This window comes from Mastigoproctus giganteus, chromosome 10 (assembly GCF_048544385.1).
Source record: "Mastigoproctus giganteus isolate SK-2022 chromosome 10, ASM4854438v1, whole genome shotgun sequence".
Classification (NCBI taxonomy): domain Eukaryota; kingdom Metazoa; phylum Arthropoda; class Arachnida; order Uropygi; family Thelyphonidae; genus Mastigoproctus; species Mastigoproctus giganteus.
Genome location: NC_143584.1, coordinates 205,475,659 through 205,495,477, shown reverse-complemented (window position 1 = coordinate 205,495,477; position 19,819 = coordinate 205,475,659). Strand labels below are relative to the sequence as shown.

The following is a 19,819-nucleotide window of genomic DNA, read 5'->3' as shown; positions in this document are numbered from 1 at the left end:
TACTGTTTTCACCATGTCCATCTGTGTATCCATCTATAAAACAACTTGACTCCCAGTGGGTGGATTTTCACAAAAGTTCATATTTAGTTATTTTAGAAAGCTTTCTTAAACTATCCTAAATATTGTCAAAACTGGACAAACACAAATTTGGAAATTATTATTATCCCCCCCCCCCTCTTCCTGCCCCATATACAGAAAGGGAGAGAGAGAGAATAAGAAACAATTTCTGAAAAAAATCAAACATGCCTGAAATGTAATGAACTGTATACATTAACTAATCTGTTTTAAGTACAGCCTCCAGACCTGAATATAATATTTGAAATGTGATCTCACTGTCTTATAGCTTCCCTTCTAACTCCTTGCATTCTATTTCTCAGGAGCAAAACCTTAACATTTAGAAGAATTCTTCAACTTCAGTTGCTGTTTTTCACACTATTATTATTATTATTAATATCCATATGATTCAAGGAAGCCTGAGGCTTATGCTGCGCCAGGAAAAATAAAAAGTTCCCGAGTAACCCTGAGAGAGAGAGTCAAAAGTAGAAGGGAATCACCAAGAAAGAGAAGAATGATGACATCCAGCTCAAGACCCTGGGTGTGCCAAGCCCATACTCACCAGATGTGAGCCCCCGGGGTTAATATGAAAGCAAGTTTGGGTACACTTTGACAGCTTCTTTTGTAGCCTTTGTAAAGTTTATTGAAGAAGATTAGAAACTGGAGAGGTCGGTCTCTAAATTGATCCGCAAGGACTCCACTTTATGACCACCTTTTGTTTCCTATCTTTTAAAAAGTCCCTCATACAACAACGGATCGTATCTGTAGGTAAATAATGTTGAAGCTGTTTTTTCATCCACCTTTTTTATGATTTCATCATAATTAGGTTTGTCAGGCAATATTTCCCAACCTTCTCAATTTACCATCAACACTGCACATGGCAATGGCTAGCAACATTTCTTCTAACTTCTCAACTAATGCTATGGTTACCTAAGGTTCTTTAACCCACTTTTTTGTCCTTTTGTATTATGTTAATAACCTGTTGCTTGGTAATCATGTCCACAGTTTTGCTGATGACAATTACTGCATTATACCTTCCAGTTTGAGGAACTTTGCTCTATGACCAGTTAACTTTTTGAATCTCTGCCGTCAGTAACTTAAATGAAAAAGGCTGTTTAAGCATGGGTAATCCACTTCCATCATTCCTACTACCCAGGTATGCATGCATCATTTTATTATATCGAATAAGTAACGCTTCTCTGGTAGAGAAGACTACTGTTACTTATTTTCAGATGGGCACCACCACCCAGAGGGCACCATTTTGAAGCTGGTTGGCTTCGTCAGTGGGTGGGCAGGTATCCTGTTGCAATAGTGACAACCCAGTTATGAAATATAGCTCCACAATATGAGCGATGCTTGATGGTGTGCATGGTTTAATCTAAATTTATTTCTTGACAAAATGTCAAAGAGTATGAAAAAGGCCGTTAGCATAGGCACATGATGCAAGAAAGCAAGCTTATATATCATCAGCCAAAAAAAAAAAAAAAAAAAACCCCTTATTTTACCCATCCACTCACTCCAAATGTTTGTTTCTGCCTTATATCTATTTAAGCTATCAACTTCTACAATGACGGATGGAAGTTTGTTCCAGCAATCAACCACCCACTGGTTGATTGATTGATTGATTTGGTAGTTGTTGGCGCATCGGCTTCTGTGGCCATATTGCACCTCCCAAGGTTTTTACAGTACTTTGATCCAAGCCCAAGGCGGGAATCGAACCCACGACCTTTGGGTTGCCGGGCAGGTACTTTACCCACTCGGCTAGCCCGGTCGGCCACCACCCACTGGTTAAAGGCAAACTTCCGCACATCTATTCTACAACCGTCTTTCCTCAATTTGAATTTATGCTCTCTCAGGTGATTATTCTGAGCAAGAGGAAGAATCCCATCAGCATTGAGCATGCTCAAATCATTCAAAGCTTTATACATCTCAATCAGATCACCTCGAGGGTGCCTAGTCTCCAGACACTAATTTGCAAAACTTCTTTGTAAGAGCAACCCTTTGTTCCATTCACTAATCTTTTTGCCCTTCTCTGTACTCGTTCCAACAGCTCTACATCTTTCTTAAAATGAGGCCTCCAGACCTGTATACAGTGCTCAAGGTGTGGTCTGACCATTGCCTTATACAAGGGGATAATCACCTTATCTCTGCTAGAAAAATTCTGTATATCATTGACAAGACACCATGAGCTACTCTTGCAGACCATCTGCACTGCATAGAAAACTTCATATCTGCCTTCACAATTACCCCCAGGTCCCTTTCATTCTCTACCACTGTCAGTGTGGTACCACAGAGTTGATACGTTACTCTGGGATTACTGCTTCTCATATGTAGTACTTTACATTTGTCAATGTTAAAGTTCATTTGCAGGCGCCTCCGTAGCCAGGTGGGCAGAAGAAGCAGTGCGTGGCACATGCTTCTTGATTAGACCGGGGTTCGAGCCCGTGAGCCACCAAATACAGAGGATGCAGAAAGGTCAGGGAATGACCACCGCATATCCCCGGAGCAATATGGCCTTAGTTGCTAATGCTCCTAAAAACCAAACAACAACAACTTCATTTTCCACCTCTCAGCCCATCTGCTCAATTTTTCTAGATCCTGTTGCAGCAGTGTACTGTCATTAGTGTCATTAACAACCCTGCCAACCTTTGTATCGTCTGCAAACTTAGACATTAAGCCTGATATACCATCATCAATATCATTTATAAATACAGAAAACAACAATGGACCCAACACTCAACCCTGAGGGACTTCACCAATAACATTAGTCCACGATGAGCAGTGTCCACTGATTACCACTCTGTCTTCTCCCATTCAACCATCCCTTTATCCATAGCAGCAATCTGCATCCAATGCCACACTGCTCCCTTCAATTTGTGCAGCAGTCTTCCATGTGCAACAGTATCAAAGACTTTTCTAAGATCCAAGTATATAATATCAAAGTTATTCCCTGCATCCAGTTCCTTTGTGACTACATCATAGTATCCAATCAAATTAGTCAGACAAAGACTTTCCCTTAACAAACCCATGCTGTGTCCAAGCTATAACTGAAGTCGTGTGTACATGATCCTGCAATGCTTCTTTAACCAGTGCCTCCATTAATTTCCCTGGAACAGAAGTTAAACTAACAGGTCTGTAATTCCCTTTGATCCTCCTTTGTGGACTGGGGTCGCATTTGCACATCTCCAGTCAATGGGTACTTCCCCTGAGTTCAGGGAAGCTCTCATAATTATGGCTAAGGGTTTGCTTACTTCCTTTGCCACCTCATTTAATATAACTGGATAGATTCCATCCACCCCCAGGTGTCTTTCTTGTGTTAATCTTCAACAATTTCTCTCCCACTTTACTCTCAGTCTCTTTACTCTCTGTTTAAGCACATAACTTAAATGCTGATCATCAGGTAATTCTCAAGTGAAGAGAAGAAACCTTACTTGATGTCAATTTCTTTAAAAATCGCAAATTGAAAATCTGCACTACCATGGAATATTGTTCACACGTCTAGGGTAATGCTCTGGAACTTCTCTTAAAACTTGTACACGCTATTCAAAAGAAGACAATCAGATTAATTAATGATTTCTCACTTACTCTATTCCTTATTGCACAGATGTTCAGTGTCTAATGTATACCTTTTCTACAAGGGAAGTCAATAAGTATTTACCCCACCTAGACATATTTATGATTTGATATTACATAAATATACTACTAGGCATTAAAAGTAAACATACTTTTTTTATCTAGATCTATCTGTTACTGACCTAGAGCCATGAATACAATGAGAGGTGGTATGCTGTAGGAGGTTAAGATGTGATCCATTATAAAATCTCTTCAAAGAAACAAAACAAATCAATGAGGACTGAAAAATTGGAAAAGCATGTGTTCAATGATTCAAGAGAAGACCCATCTCACCCACAGGCTCTGTCATTGTGACTAAAATGGAACAACTAGTCCTTGAATGTAGATGTGCAACTATAAATTTTATAGGAAATAAATTGAACATTAGGTATGGGTCTGTTTGTGCCATAATGCATGAGCTCCTGCACATGTCTAAGGTGGCAGCCCGATAGATTCCAAGATTGTTGGAGCTTTGTAGAAAGAATGTTGATATTTTTGACTGAATTGTGACAGTGGATGAATACTGGATACATCACCATGACCGAGAAACAAAAGAGATGTATATAAAGTGCTTAGCATCATAATACACAGCCATTTCTGAATAAACAGAAAATTTTTAAGGTGGCATCGTTTTAGGTTATATCTCATATTGTGAATGCCTTCACAACGAGTTGCCATGATATTGCACTACTTCGAATAAGTAACGCTTCACCTAAGGAGAAGACTAGTGTTACTTATTCTCAGATAGGTACCACCACCCAGACAGCACTGTTTCAGGGCTATTTGGCCCTTCGTCAGTGAGTGGGTAGGTACCCAAGTGATGCAATGATGGCAAAAACAGTTATGAAGTATAACTCCACAATATGAGAGATGCCTGATGGTGTATGATGTATTTAGACTAAGGCGCATTTAGGGCTAGAGCCTCAAGCTGCGAACAAATTTAGACTATGTATATAAAGTGCTTAGCATCATAATACACAGCCATTTCTGAATAAACAGAAAATTTTTAAGGTGGCATCGTTTAGGGTTATATCTCATATTGTGAATGCCTTCACAACGAGTTGCCATGATATTGCACTACTTCGAATAAGTAACGCTTCACCTAAGGAGAAGACTAGTGTTACTTATTCTCAGATAGGTACCACCACCCAGACAGCACTGTTTCAGGGCTATTTGGCCCTTCGTCAGTGAGTGGGTAGGTACCCAAGTGATGCAATGATGGCAAAAACAGTTATGAAGTAAAACTCCACAATATGAAGTATAACTCCACTTCTCCTTAGGTGAAGCGTTACTTATTCGAAGTAGTGCAATATCATGGCAACTCGTTGTGAAGGCATTCACAATATGAGATATAACCTAAAACGATGCCACCTTAAAAATTTTCTGTTTATTCAGAAATGGCTGTGTATTATGATGCTAAGCACTTTATATACATAGTCTAAATTTGTTCGCAGCTTGAGGCTCTAGCCCTAAATGCGCCTTAGTCTAAATACATCATACACCATCAGGCATCTCTCATATTGTGGAGTTATACTTCATAACTGTTTTTGCCATCATTGCATCACTTGGGTACCTACCCACTCACTGACGAAGGGCCAAATAGCCCTGAAACAGTGCTGTCTGGGTGGTGGTACCTATCTGAGAATAAGTAACACTAGTCTTCTCCTTAGGTGAAGCGTTACTTATTCGAAGTAGTGCAATATCATGGCAACTCGTTGTGAAGGCATTCACAATATGAGATATAACCTAAAACGATGCCACCTTAAAAATTTTCTGTTTATTCAGAAATGGCTGTGTATTATGATGCTAAGCACTTTATATACATAGTCTAAATTTGTTCGCAGCTTGAGGCTCTAGCCCTAAATGCGCCTTAGATAAAAGAGATGAATAAAAAATGGGAACATTCATCTTCACCAACCCCAAAAAAAGCCAAGGTTTAGCTGTCTGCCAACAAGGTCATGTTGTCAGTCTTCTGGGACTCTAAACGGTATCATCCTTAGAGTACAAAAAGGTAACAGCATCACTGGAAAGTACCAAAGCCTCTTGAGAAAGTTATCCAAAGGTGTCTGCCTTTGAACCAACTGCTGTCATAGTGGACTTTACAATCATCTGCTGTCAGTGTAGTAGTAGTAGTGGTGGTATGTGATGCAAGAAAGCAAGTGTATGAGCTTATGCAGCATCAGCCAAAAAAAAAAAATCACACCATTCCCTCCAAATGCCTGTCCAGTTCCTCCCCAAACCTATTCAACCTATCAACCTCCACAACGACAGGAACTATGCAATCAAGTGTGGCTTTGAAATAATCTGCGGCATCCACCTTATTCTCTTAACCTCTCACATTGATTTCTTGCTTTTCACTAAACTAAAGAAAGCATCCTGTACAGGGACACAGATTTCAGACTGATGAGAGGTAATTAAGAGGTGGAAGCCTGGTTTACTGCTCAAATTGAGGAATTCTATTCAAGAGGCCTGAAAGAGTAAATCCACAGATTGGAAAAATGTGCCCCTCTAAAATGTAGCTACATAGAAGAAGAATGAAATTGCCAGCCATGTTTAGAACTTGAATATTTCTAGGTGAGGGTATATAGTTATTGACTGCCCCTCATATTTGTTCACTGTTCTTTTCAATTAGCATCCATAATTTCATTTCTTTCTTCCCAACTAGTCAGAATACATGCCTCAGCTGGTCAACAACATTCATTTACAGTTCTACTCCAAACTCACAGAACTAACTTATCTTCTTCATCTACTCCCTTTTACTTGTTCTTTGGAAAAATCTTTCTCCATATATGTATTCCAGAAAATTATAATCTATGGAAATTCATACATGATACTAACAGTTTTCAATATTATGAAATCTTAAGTAGGAAAATCTTTGCAGTCCTGGGAAACAGTTCCAAACGAACCATACTTTAATCATGATAATATAATGAAATCTATTTTATAATTATGAGCTATAACAAACATTATTAATGTATCAGTTTTAAATAATTTAAAGCATTAAGCCTAAATGCACCAGAGAAGGCTAACAAAATTATTCAAAGACACAAAAAATATGCAAACATAAAAAAAAAAAAAAAAAAAAAAAAAGATAGAGAGAGAGAAAGTAAGAGCTTGTCGGGAAAAAAGACACTTTTATAATGGCTGATCTCTCAAGCTGTGCAGCAATACAAAAAATTTGCCCCGTGGTTAATGATACAAATAAATATGGAATTACTTATTAAACTACTTGAGAGATCAAAGATGTCATTGTAAGACTTGTGCTTGTTCCAGACAAGCTTTTAGCTTTGTATCGTACATGTTTATAAGAAGCATTCTTATTGCTTATTCAGTAATTGAATAATTATATTGAATAATTGAATATGCATTCAACTGCTTATTGGCACCTGTCAGATACTGCACTGACAAGCAGCAATAATCTGAAACAGCCATCAGAAGGGATGCCATCTCATTACAAATAATGTAACATTAATAATTCTCTTTGGAAAAATGTTACCTTGTATTATCTGGAATTTTTTGCTTCATGCCCTCTACTTTTGTACACTAAATTTTGTACATGTTCTGGTTATAAAGTACAGACATAAATTTATGCAAGGACAAACCTCTAGCTGGCAAATTTGCTGTACTCTATACACCAAAAACAGTAAAGCTTATAAATTTTGATATCTATTAGAATTACGCAATTGTGAATTTTAAAATTCCTCTAGTATGGTATTCACTTTTGATCATCATTAATCATAATTTTTAACTGGAAAAATTTAGACAAAAACATTCTTTACAGCACTGTATGTAAAAACACCCATCACTATGGTAACTTTCCATAAAGTTTTGGTTTCCCTTTTTCAGCTACCACTACCCTGAAATTTAGTTTTACAGTCGGCAGAATTTTTTTTTTTTTTTTTTTTTTTTTTGAAATTAGACTGTTGTTTCTAATGATATTTTTGATTTTATCATACAGTATAATATCATAATTAAGAATAAATTTTTCCAAAGTTTCCCATTTTAAACTATTTCTTGCCCTTTTTTTCCCCAAAAAATCTCACTGGTAGAATAAAGACAATGCACCTGCTGTTATTTTTTTTGTGCCCGCCAGATAAATCTGAATAAAATTTAGTGGTACTAGTTGAATATTTGCACTGAGTAACATATAAATTTATTTTTTTTAATGAATGATATGGGAAGTGTGCAAAGCAAGAAATATTGAAAGCTGTCACATGATAATGATCCCATTTGACTCTCATTACTTACCACAGAAATTGATGATTTAACTGCTATAAGTGGCAGAACTGAACTTTCTCCAGCAAAAGTAAGCCCATATGCTTTCCTGCTTAATTAGTATGCAATATGAATACAACCACGGTACGACCAGGCTGTCATGCACAGAAACTGAACTTGGCCTGTTACAGCGTAAGATCGCTCATTGGCGAAGAAAAGATATTAGAGCTGGTAAAGGAATTAGAAAATGTGAATTGGAATATCATTGGTTTGGCTGAAACAAGAAGAAATGAATCACTTATAAGTTTATCAAGTGGAAATCTGCTGTACACCAATGGAAACAGTGAAAGGAGCGAAGGTGGAGTTTGCTTTCTGGTCCATAAAGATATAAAAAACAACATTTTGGAATTCAAAAGTACATCACCAAGGGTGTCAAGACTACTACTCAGGCCGCCTCCGTAGCCAGGTGGGCAGGAGCAGCAGTGCGTAGCACATGCTTCTTGATTAGACCGGGGTTCGAGCCCATGACTACCAAATATGGAGGATGCGGAAAGGTCAGGGAATGACCACTGCATATCATCGGAGCAATATGGCCTTAGTTGCTAATGTTCCTAAAAACCAAATAAACAACAAACAACAACTACTACTACTCAGGATTTCTAAGAGGTACGACCTAAAGGTTATAATGATTTATGCACCCACATCACATCAAGCCATGATGATGAAGAGGTTGAAGAAATGTACACTGAAATTGAGTCTTCTAGATGAGCAGAAAACTCACTACACTATCATTATGGGGGATTCAATGCTAAGGTTGGAAAGAGACAAAACAGCACAGAAAGGGGAACTATAGGAAATTTTGGAATTGGTGAAAGAAATGAAGAAATGAAAGACTTGTGAAATTTGCAGAATCTTGAGGAATGTCAGTAATGAACACTTTTTTTCAAGAAAAGGGCAAACGGAAAGTGGACATGGAAGAGTCCAAATGGATTAACAACTAATGAAATCAACTTCACCCTCAACTTTTTTTTCACCCTTAAATGTTGGAAGTGATTACAGAATGGTAAGATGCACACTTGATATAGCTGTAAGAAAAGAAAGGAAAAACCTGACTTGAGTAAATAATATGAAGGTCTTTGAGATAACAGAAGAAAAAGCAGTATGTACTGGAACTTAAGAACAAGTTTGAGCTTCTGCAGACTGCTCAGGACCAAGATATCGATGAGGAATATTACAACTTTCTCAAAGTGATTAAGTCCAAGAAACCTATAGGTAAAAAGAAATCCAAAGAAGAAAAAAATTAGTCAAGAAACACTTGTCATGATGAACTGAAGACGACAAATGAAGAGCAAGATAAACACTGAAAAGGAGAAAATTGAGTATACTGAGTTATGCAAAGCCATGAGAAAGAGACAGAGATGACATAAGATTTAACACAAGAAAAGTAGAACAAGCATTAAGGGAAAACAAAGGACTTAAATCAGCAGCCATGAGCAGTAATACAGAAAGACAAATGATACTGAAACTGAAGAATAGCGATGGTGTACTTATGAATAGAAGAGAAGACATAATTCAAATAGCAGAAGACTACTATAGAGAATTATATAAGGAGCGAGGGAATGATGACAGCAGTGGGGAAGGTGGATCACAAATTAGCAACACATATGACATACCCAATATCCTTCCTGATGAGGTAGAACATGTGTTGAAGAAAATGAAGAATCAGAAAGGGGGAAGATGAAGTTACTGTAGAGTTGTTAAAATTGGGAGGAAGAGACATGACAGAGAAATTGGCAAGACTTCACAAAATGCATTAGAAAAGGTGTGCTACCCAAGGAATGGAATAATGCAGTCAGTTTTGCTGCATAAGAAAGGAGATATATGAGAAATTGGAAATTATAGACCAATTAGCTTGTTATCCCACATCTACAAATTGTTCACAAGGGTCATTACTAACAGATTAGAAAGAATATTTGATGAGAATCAACCAAAAGAGCAAGCTGGCTTTAGAACAGGATTCTCAACTATGGATCACCTTCACGTAATATCACAGCTAATGGAGAAAGCAAATGAATATAAAACACCATTATGCTTGGCACTGATAGATTATGAAAAGGCATTTGACTCCGTACAGCATAAGGAAATGTTTCGGGCACCGGAAAGACAAGGCATAGATACCCCATATATTATAATTTTGAAGAAACTATATGAGAATGCTACCTCCTTCATTAGACTAGACAAAGACAATAGCAAATTTAAAATTGAGAAAGGAGTTCAACACGGAGACACAATATCTCCGAGGTTGTTTACTGCTGCCCTTGAAGCTTTCAGAAGATTAGACTGGTCGCAGAAAGGAGCCAATGTGAATGGAGAGTACATAAACCATTTACGATTTGCAGATGACACTGTGGCCATAAGCCACGATCCCAAAGAATTAGAGGAAAATCTTAATCAGTTATACAGAGTTAGCAAGAATTTTGGACTAAAGATAAATATGGCTAAAACAAAAGTAACGATGAACAAGTATGCCACAGAAAGCGATATAATGATTGAAGGGGCAGTAATTGAAAAGGTGGAGTCAGGACAAGTCATTAGCCGTAATAATGATAAATGGTTGAAAGTTAAGAGAAGAATAAATTTTGGATGGATAGCATTCAGGAAATATAGTCACAATTTGTCTGTTATTTAGTTTTTAGGAGCATTAGCAACTAAGGTCATATTGCTCTGGGGATCGGTGGTCATTCCCTGACTTTTCCACATCCTCCATATTTGATTCAATTTGTCTGAAACGTAAAATAATGAACCAACATATACTCCCCACCATGACTTATGGAAGTGAAACTTGGGCACTCACCAAAAGAATGGAAGAGAAGTTGAGAACTACACAGCAAAGAATGGAAAGAATTATATTGGAAATTAGACTGTTAGATAGGAAGGGAAACACATGGATTAGACAGCAAACTCAAGTAAAGTACATTCTTATCAAAACTAAAGAACTAAAATGGTCTTGGGCAGGACACATAGCTCGAAGACATGATGGCAGATGGACTAAGAAAATAACAGAATGGTACCCAAGAGGAGCTAGAAGAAAACCTGGAAGATAACGATAGAGATGGATAGATGAAATTCATGGGTTTGTGGGTAGTAAATGGATGGCCATTGCACAAAACAGAAGGAACTGGAAAGTTGCTGGAGAGGCCTTAATCCTGTAGTGGACTGAAAATGGCTGATGAATACAATATTGCATACAATACCATAGTATGCAATATGAATGCCTACACTGACAGAGAGTAAAGAATCAATACAGCTGCTGCTTTCTAAAATTATTGTAAGCCAAGGCACTACAAGAAGCTGCAGGAATTATTATATATAAAAGTTCACTGAAAGCTATTAGAAGGTGGATCAGTTATGGATCTGCAACCAATAACTATACTGCTTGACAAAATTAAGAGAACACAGAAAATACAGTATAACTTGTGCAGCTTTTGAAGCAGGAAAAAATTTGGTATGGCCGCGTGACATAGAATAACGAAATGAGGAGACCGAGAAAATTTCGGACAGGTATAAGGGACATTTATAAGAGTTATATAAGAATTACCAAAGAGGCCACATTACAGAAGTCGATACGAGCTGCTCGAAAATATGGTCACACGACATCAGTATGGTGTATGATCCCTTCTAACGGCTAAACTTACCACAGAAAGAGAAATTCCAATGGCTAAACAGGCCTGACAGCAGTGAACCATGCTCGATATAAGGTTGTCTATAAGATTTTGTGGCAACAAATCTCATTCTTCCACCAGTGCAGACTTTAGCTCACCAAGTGACAGGGCTATTGGGCACTCACCAAAAGAATGGAAGAGAAGTTGAGAACTACACAGCAAAGAATGGAAAGAATTATATTGGAAATTAGACTGTTAGATAGGAAGGGAAACACGTGGATTAGACAGCAAACTCAAGTAAAGTACATTCTTATCAAAACTAAAGAACTAAAATGGTCTTGGGCAGGACACATAGCTCGAAGACATGATGGCAGACCCAAGGGTGTCCCACAAATGTTCAATCAGATTTAAGTCTGGTGCTCGTGCTGGCCCACAGTAGTTTTTGGATACTTTCAGTTTCCTCCACCCCTTGAGCTCTATGTGCAGTGGCATTGTCATGCATGAAAAGAAAATCTGGGCCAACTTGCACCCCTAAAAAGTTGCACATAGGGTTTGAGGATCCATTCTCTGTACTTCTATGCAGTTATGGTACCCCTATCAAAAACATGAAGAGGGGTGCTGCTGTTTATCATTATTCCACCCCACACAAGAACATTGCCTCTACCTTTCTCTGATATTGGAGGGATGGTACCACATTCCTTGTCTCTAGATGAAATGTCTAGAATCTGTTTTTAGGCTAAAATGGGGTTCATCAGAAAACAGAACTTTTGTCAGGGCTCCAAGTCACATGTTCATGGCATCAGTTTCAATGAGCTATGCAGTGGTTTGGGGTTAATGGGATACAAACCACTAGTTTCTTTGCATAGAGCAGTGGTCGTCAACCCGGTCCCTACCGCCCACTAGTGGGTGATTCAAACTTTCATGGTGGGCGCTGGGGTTTTTTGTCTGTTGTTACAAATTTTGTTCTTCCTCCATATATCAAATACATTGCTAACAACTTCACAAGTTTGACTTTTTAAAATATGCTTTTGCAATTTACTTTTGAATTCCATCTCTAAACTTTGAATACAGATAATAATTCACTGCACACTTCTCGAAGTATACTCGTGGACAAGTGAGCAACGAATGAGCTCTGTAGCCAAAGGCACGAGTTTAGTGCGCATAACGAGGGTGGGGCTTACCACCGGCCATCACTCAGTCTTCGAGCTGTACCTCTTTCGTGGTGGGGGACAGTATGAGGTTAGAGTTAGATTTGTGAGAGTAAGCATGCATCCACGGCTTGGAACGAGTTAATAAATTGAGCAACAAATTGTGAACCCATGTCTCAAAAAAAGAAATACACTCGTGACTATTTACCAGAGTATCTGAAGATGGGTTTCATTGAATCTGTTACAAATAAACAGCTTCCAATGTGTTTACTGGGCCACAAGACACTGAAGCCAAATCAATTGTGAGAACATCTTGCTACAAGCATTCAAAAGATAAAGATAAGCCCATTGAATATTTTCAAGAAATGTATAAAATATTTCAAAGTTGTTCAACAATAACTGCATTATTTAAGTCTAAGAAGCAACATGCAAAGAACGAAGATGGATTAAAATTAATACAAATTAACACATGACATAGAAGCCTATGATAGATACAAGTTGATCTGTAACCAAGTTACAAAGGAGGTTAGGCAGGCGAAGGCAGAGTACGAGAAATCTTTGGCAAGGGATGCAAAGAAAAACAGCAAAGAGTTCTTTACTTATGTGGACTCTAGAAGGAAGGGGATGAATCAGATTGGTCCACTTGATATCGATGGGTCAACTGTTGATGATCCTGCTCAGGTAGCTAACAAACTAAATGAATATTTTGCATCGACATTCACACATGAGGAGTTATTTAGCGAGGGGAAAGCCAGGGGTGTATTCAACTCTAGCAGTAAGCTAGAGAATCTTGTAATAACTGAGAGTAAAGTGGAGGAAAAACTGTTGAAGATAAACACAAGAAAGGCACCTGGGGCGGATGGGATCTATCCAGTTATATTAAAGGAGGCAGTGGAGGAAGTAAGCAAACCCTTAGCCATAATTATGAGAGCTTCCTTGGACTCAGGGGAGGTACCCGCAGACTGGAGACGTGCAAATGTGACCCCAATTCACAAAGGAGGATCAAAGGCTGACACAAGCAATTATAGACCTGTGAGTTTAATTTCTGTTCCAGGGAAATTAATGGATGCACTAGTTAAAGAAGCACTGCAGGATCATTTAGACAAGATTTCAGTTATAGCTTGGACACAGCATGGTTTTGTTAAGGGGAAGTCTTGCCTGACCAATTTGATTGGATCCTATGATGCAGTCACAAAGGAACTGGATGCAGGGAATAACTTTGATATTATATACTTGGATCTTAGGAAGGCTTTTGATACTGTTGCACATGGAAGACTGCTGCGCAAATTGGAGCAGTGTGACATTGGAGGCAAATTGCTGCTGTGGATAAAGGGGTGGCTGAGGGGGAGAAGACAGAGAGTGGTAATCAATGGACACTGCTCATCGTGGACTAATGTTATTAGTGGAGTCCCTCAGGGCTCAGTGTTGGGTCCATTATTGTTTTCTGTATTCATAAATGATATTGATGATGGTATATCAAGTTTAATGTCGAAGTTTGCAGACGATACAAAGGTAGGCAGGGTTGTCAAGGACACTACTGACACTATGCTGCTGCAACAGGAACTGGAAAGGTTGAGCAGATGGGCTGAGAGGTGGCAAATGAATTTAACATTGACAAATGTAAAGTACTACACATGGGAAACAGCAACCCCAGAGCAACATATCAACTCTGTGGTACTACACTGACAGTGGTAGAGAATGAAAGGGACCTGGGGGTGGTTGTGCAGATGGGCTGCAAGAGTAGCTCATGGTGTATTGTCAATGATATATAGGAATTTTTCTAGCAGGGATAAGGAGGTGATTATTCCCTTGTATAAGGCAATGGTCAGGCCACACCTAGAGTACTATATACAGGTCTGGAGGCCTCATTTCAAGAAGGATGTAGAGCTGCTGGAACGAGTACAGAGAAGGGCAACAAGATCAGTGAATGGAACAAAGGGGTACTCTTACGAAGAAAGGCTTAAGTTTTGCAAATTACAGCGTCTGGAGACTAGTCACCAGTGAGGTGATCTGATAGAGGTGTATAAAGCCTTGAATGGTTTGAGCATGCTCAATGCTGATGGGATTCTTCCTCTTGCTCAGAATAATCACCTGAGAGGGCATAAATTCAAATTGAGGAAAGACAGATGTAGGACAGACGTGCGGAAATTTGCCTTTAGCCAGCGAGTGGTTGGTTGGTGGAACAGACTTCCATCCCTTGTCGTGGAAGTTGATAGCCTAAATAAGTTTAAGGCTCAGCTGGACGGGTATTTTGAACGAACAGAGGGGTGAAGTGGAAGTGGGTTTTTTTTTTTTTTTTTTTGGCTGATGCTGCATAAGCTTGCTTTCTTGCATCAAATGCCTCTACTAATGCTAATGCTAATAATAATTAGAGCTGTAAATAAATAAGATCAAAAGTAATGCCAAAAATGATAGAATGTTTTGACAGCTGTGCCAGGACAATAATGAGCAATTTATTAGGTCACTTTTACACACAGAAATTTGATGGCGCTCAAAGGGTACATGCTTGTCTCGTTTTGTATCATTATATGATAGTGTTATACAGTTTTTTGAAAGTAATGAGGCTGGTCTCTGTCAACAATTAAAAACAATAAAGAATGATGCCTTTTATTTGGCAGACATTTTCAAGAGATTTAATGAAATTAATTTGCAGCTTCAAGGAACCAACATAACTCTTATCAGTTGCAAAAATATTGTGTCATTATTTATCGAAAAACTTGATCTTCTCCGTCATAATCTTTTGAAGAGAGAATTTCATCAGTTTCCCGAATTGTCATCTATAAAAGATGATGTAACTCCAGAGGAGACTGAAGGGTTCAGTAGCCACCTCAACGAACTTAAATTGGATATGGAAAAACAATTTAAAGATATTTTGAACTTGAAGGTGTATGACTGGATGATAAATCCTTTTACTGCAAATTTTGCTGAGGTTGATATAACCTGCCAAGAAGAACTATTAGAACTTAAATATGATGAAGAGAGCAAATATAATTTCTATAGTGGTGGATACCAAAACCTCTGGTAAAATAAAAAAAAATGCCCGCATCATATCCATATATGTGGAAAATGATATTTAATTTATTGATACCTTTCCTTACCTCATATGTACAGTACCTTGATGAAAGCAATACACTGCAAGAAGAAATGCTATTCACTGTAAATCTTATTACAGATACAAAAGGATTATCAATATTTAATGCTGTGAAATCATACTTTGCAAAAAAATTTCTCCTGAATCAGGCTTTAATCACTGAATCACCAAACAGAAACCGTCTGAATATCACCGAAAGAGGAGACCTTCGTTTGTTCCTTACGAAAATTAAAGCAGATATCTAATATTTAGTCTCGCAGCATCAGCCTCAAGGATCTCATTAATCATTAATTAAAAGTAATTACAATAAACTTTGTTTTTACATTAAACTTTCTTTTTCTTCAATTTAAGCAGCTCCCGCACTGGTAGGCACTGTATCGATGGAGATGCAGAAATTCATTAAATTTAAATTACCTATGTATAAACATACATAAAGTATAAATAAAAAGATAAATTTAAGTACATATTTTTTTACCAACCCTCCCCTCTAAAAATTACTTTGCACTTGTGCTAAATTGAGTTACTGCGGCACCGGTGGGTGGTAAGGAAATTTTACCATAAACAAAGATACAAAAGTGGGCAGTAGGTATTAAAAGGTGGACGACCCCTGGTGTAGAGTCCACTTGAATTGAGCCTTCTTAACATAGGCTGGTTGGAAATGTTTTCGATGTGTGTCCCCAGTAACCTCAAGAGACAGTTGACCGTCTTGCTGTTAGAGCCAGATAGCAGTCTATTCTGATTAACAGCCCTTGGGTGACCTTGGCCAGCTCTTCCTGTGATGGTTCCTGTCTCCTGAAACTGCTTCCATAGTGCCGAGACAACACTGCATGACACATTAAGCCAAAGTGCCACCTCCACCTGTGACTGCCCAGCTTCAAGTCGTTCAATGGCTTGCCAGCTCAAAGAATCATCTAAATGACGATGCCCTGCCATCCTGAGAACTGGAGATGTGGTTTCAACCCATGTTTTAATAAACATGAATAATTTCCATAATGTGTGGCTCTGTAAGGTGGCAGATCGAGTTATATTGGATACTCAGAATTTGCATGCCAGGATGCTTATAATATCAAATATTTGCCTTCAGCGATACTGTTCACAATAAAATATTCATGAAAAACATTTTCTTTCTGTTAATTTTTTCAAGCGGTATAGTCACACCTATGCTAGTCTGCCTTATGTATATTGCTTTTCTATATGTAAATGTAGATAAAGTATTAGCCATATAGCGTAAGGAAGGCACACAAAAAAAAGTTAAAAGATATTAAATTAGACAAAGTATGCACTTTCCTCCTTGTGTAGGTAACTATCCAGATCTTTAAATTTCTTCAAACTATTAGTAAGTTGCTGACAGTTTGTCAACAACTTGCTGGGCAAAAGACAAGTTCTTACAATTTAGTCTAAACCTCTTCCCCCATAATCTGAATTTATAGCCCCTAGTTCTGGAATTCTTTATAATAGTGAAAATTTTGCCTTCATTCAATTTACTAACCCATCTCAGAGTCTTATAAATCTCATAAGTCCCCTCTAAAGTGCCTGGTTGCCAAGCTCCATATAATGTCTTTCCTTGTACAGCTTCCCTTTTGTTGATCTCATGATGCAAGTTGCCCATCTTTGGACCCTTTCAAGAAGCTCAAAATTTTTTTTTAGATGATATCTCCATACTTGGACATAGTATTCCAAGTTCAGTCATAATTTCCTTATACAGTGGGATTATGATCTCCTATCTCTACAGGCCTATTGTTTGATAAACAAAAGGACACCATGGACTTTCCTGGCTGCTTGTTTTTCAGGTAACAGTGTTAAGCCTATTTTTTTTTTTTTTTTTTTTTTAGCCGAGGCACTCTGCTGCAATAAGGAACTGTGGCACTTAAGAAATCTCATACACAAATGAACCAGTTCTAATTCACATTCTGAAATACATAATATATGTTATATTTAAAGAAAACTGCCTTTCACAAAGCAAATCAGACAACCATTTCCATTTGAGATTAGATGAATGTACATACAACTAAAGCCATGTAATGCTTTGTATGCCAGCTAGCCAACAACAAGTGAAGTCTCTATCTCCCTCTCAACAAAAAAACTTTCAGCCAACCATTTTGAGGTGAAATCCTCTTGTTTGAAGAGTAAGGATTTCTTGCTTGGACATTAACTCAGGCGTAATTGCTATTTCAATTCATATTCAATGAATGATAGATTCTGCTCTAATATTTTTGTAATCAGTTTAATAACATTAAATATATGTAAATATGAAATTTCAGTAAAAATGTAACACAAGCCAACACAATTTTTACCTCCAAAAACTTAAATATTGTTTTAAACCAATTTTTATGCATAGATTTCAAAAATTGCCATGACAATTTCATATCATGTCACAGTTATTAAATATAGAAGGAGTTACATTTTACCAAAATATGCTGATTTCACATAATCTAGCCAGTAATGTATGACATACTGATTGATTTTAACAGATATAAGCTAATTCTCTTAATTTTAGCAATTCTCTTAATTTTAGCATTAGTGGAGTCCCACAGGGTTCGGTGTTAGGTCCACTGTTGTTTTGTATATTTATCAATGATATTGATGAAGGTATATCAGGCTTAATGTCGAAGTTTGCAGATGATACAAAGGTTGGCAGGGTTGTTAATGACAGTAATGGCAGTGTGCTACTGCAACAGGATCTAGATAATTTGGGCAGATGGGCTAATAAGTGGCAACTGAAGTTTAACCTTGACAAATGCAAAGTACTGCATATGGGTAGAAGTAACCCCAGAGGAACATACCAACTGTGTAGTACTACACTTAAGGTGGTAGAAAATGAAAAAGACCTGGGAGTAATTGTGCAGTCAGATATGAAGTTTTCTGAGCAATGCAGACAGGCTGCCAGGGCAGGTCATGGTGTTTTGTCAATGATATATAGGAATTTTGCTAGCAGGGAGAAGGAGGTGATTGTCCCTCTGTATAAGGCACTGGTCAGGCCATGCCTTGAGTACTGCGTACAGGTCTGGAGGCCTCATTTTAGGAAGGATGTAGATTTACTTGAGCGTGTACAGAGAAGGGCAACAAGATTGGTGAGGGGAATGAAGGGATCCTCTTACCAAGAGAGGCTTAAGTTCTGCAAATTGCAGCAGCTGGAGACTAGGCACCTGCGCAGTGATCTGATTGAGGTGTATAAGGCCTTGAATGGGTTGAGCATGCTGAATTCTGATGGGATCCTTCCACTTGTTCAGATTACAAACCTAAGGGGGCATAAATTCAAATTAAGAAAAGACAGATGTAGAATAGATGTGTGGAAATTTGCCTTTAGCCAGCGGGTGGTTAATTGCTGGAACCAACTTCCATCTGTCATTGTGGAAGTTGATAGGTTGAATAAATTTAAGGAGGAACTGGACAGGCATTTGGAGGGAATGGTGTGATTTTTTTTTTTTTTTTTTTGGTTGATGCTGCATAAACTCATACACTTGCTTTCTTGCATCACATGCCACTACTACTACTACTTCTACCTATGGTTCTTAGGTTCAAATTCTGATGCAACAATTCACAATTTGAAGAGAGCACACTTAGCAATTTTGGTGAGGATTTTTATAGACTGTGCCAAGGTTTTCCAAGCATTAATCTAAATCTCTCCTCCAAACATAAGTTTAAAAGCAGTTTTGCTTCATAATGGCAACGAATTTTCATCAGTTTCTGTGTTTCATTCAGGTGGACTTAAAGAAGTCATGAAAGCATGTCTAAGGTTCCACATGCTATAAAATAACAAGATTATGGCTGGAACATATGCAGTGATCTTAAAGTTATTGGTTTGCACAGGGGGGGTCACACAATGTTGTTTTTTGTGTTTGTGGGAGAGCCGTGTGACAGAAGAACATTATGTTGTGCAACACTGGGACAAGCGAGATGAGTTCATACTAGGACAATGTAATGTAAAATATATTCCTTTAGTGCAATCAAACTTTAGTGCGAACACCCCAGCGCATCAAACTTAGATTAATGAAAAATTTCGTGAAGGGACTAGATAAAGAAGGTAATGGATTTGC

At 38.0% G+C, this 19,819-nt stretch overlaps 2 protein-coding genes across 3 annotated transcripts in view; one reads left to right on the top strand and one right to left on the bottom strand.

Annotated features, from left to right (window-relative positions):
- LOC150079802 (uncharacterized) overlaps positions 1 to 19,819 on the bottom strand; it is a 215,908-nt gene that overhangs the window by 3,691 nt on the left and 192,398 nt on the right. The window lies entirely within an intron of this gene.
- LOC150079803 (uncharacterized) lies at positions 15,100 to 15,716 on the top strand. Its single transcript, XM_090383238.1, has 2 exons — positions 15,100 to 15,189; positions 15,345 to 15,716. The coding sequence occupies exons 1-2, from the start codon at positions 15,100 to 15,102 to the stop codon at positions 15,714 to 15,716; spliced, it is 462 nt and encodes a 153-aa protein (XP_090239364.1).

What these genes read in the sequence shown, in the direction of transcription:
- LOC150079803 (XM_090383238.1), top strand. Translation starts at nt 15,100, where the DNA reads ATGATAGAATGTTTTGACAGCTGTGCCAGGACAATAATGAGCAATTTA. An exon ending in AATTTGATGGCGCTCAAAGG is followed by an intron (nt 15,190 to 15,344) that starts GTACATGCTTGT and finishes ATTAATTTGCAG; the next exon opens with CTTCAAGGAACCAACATAAC.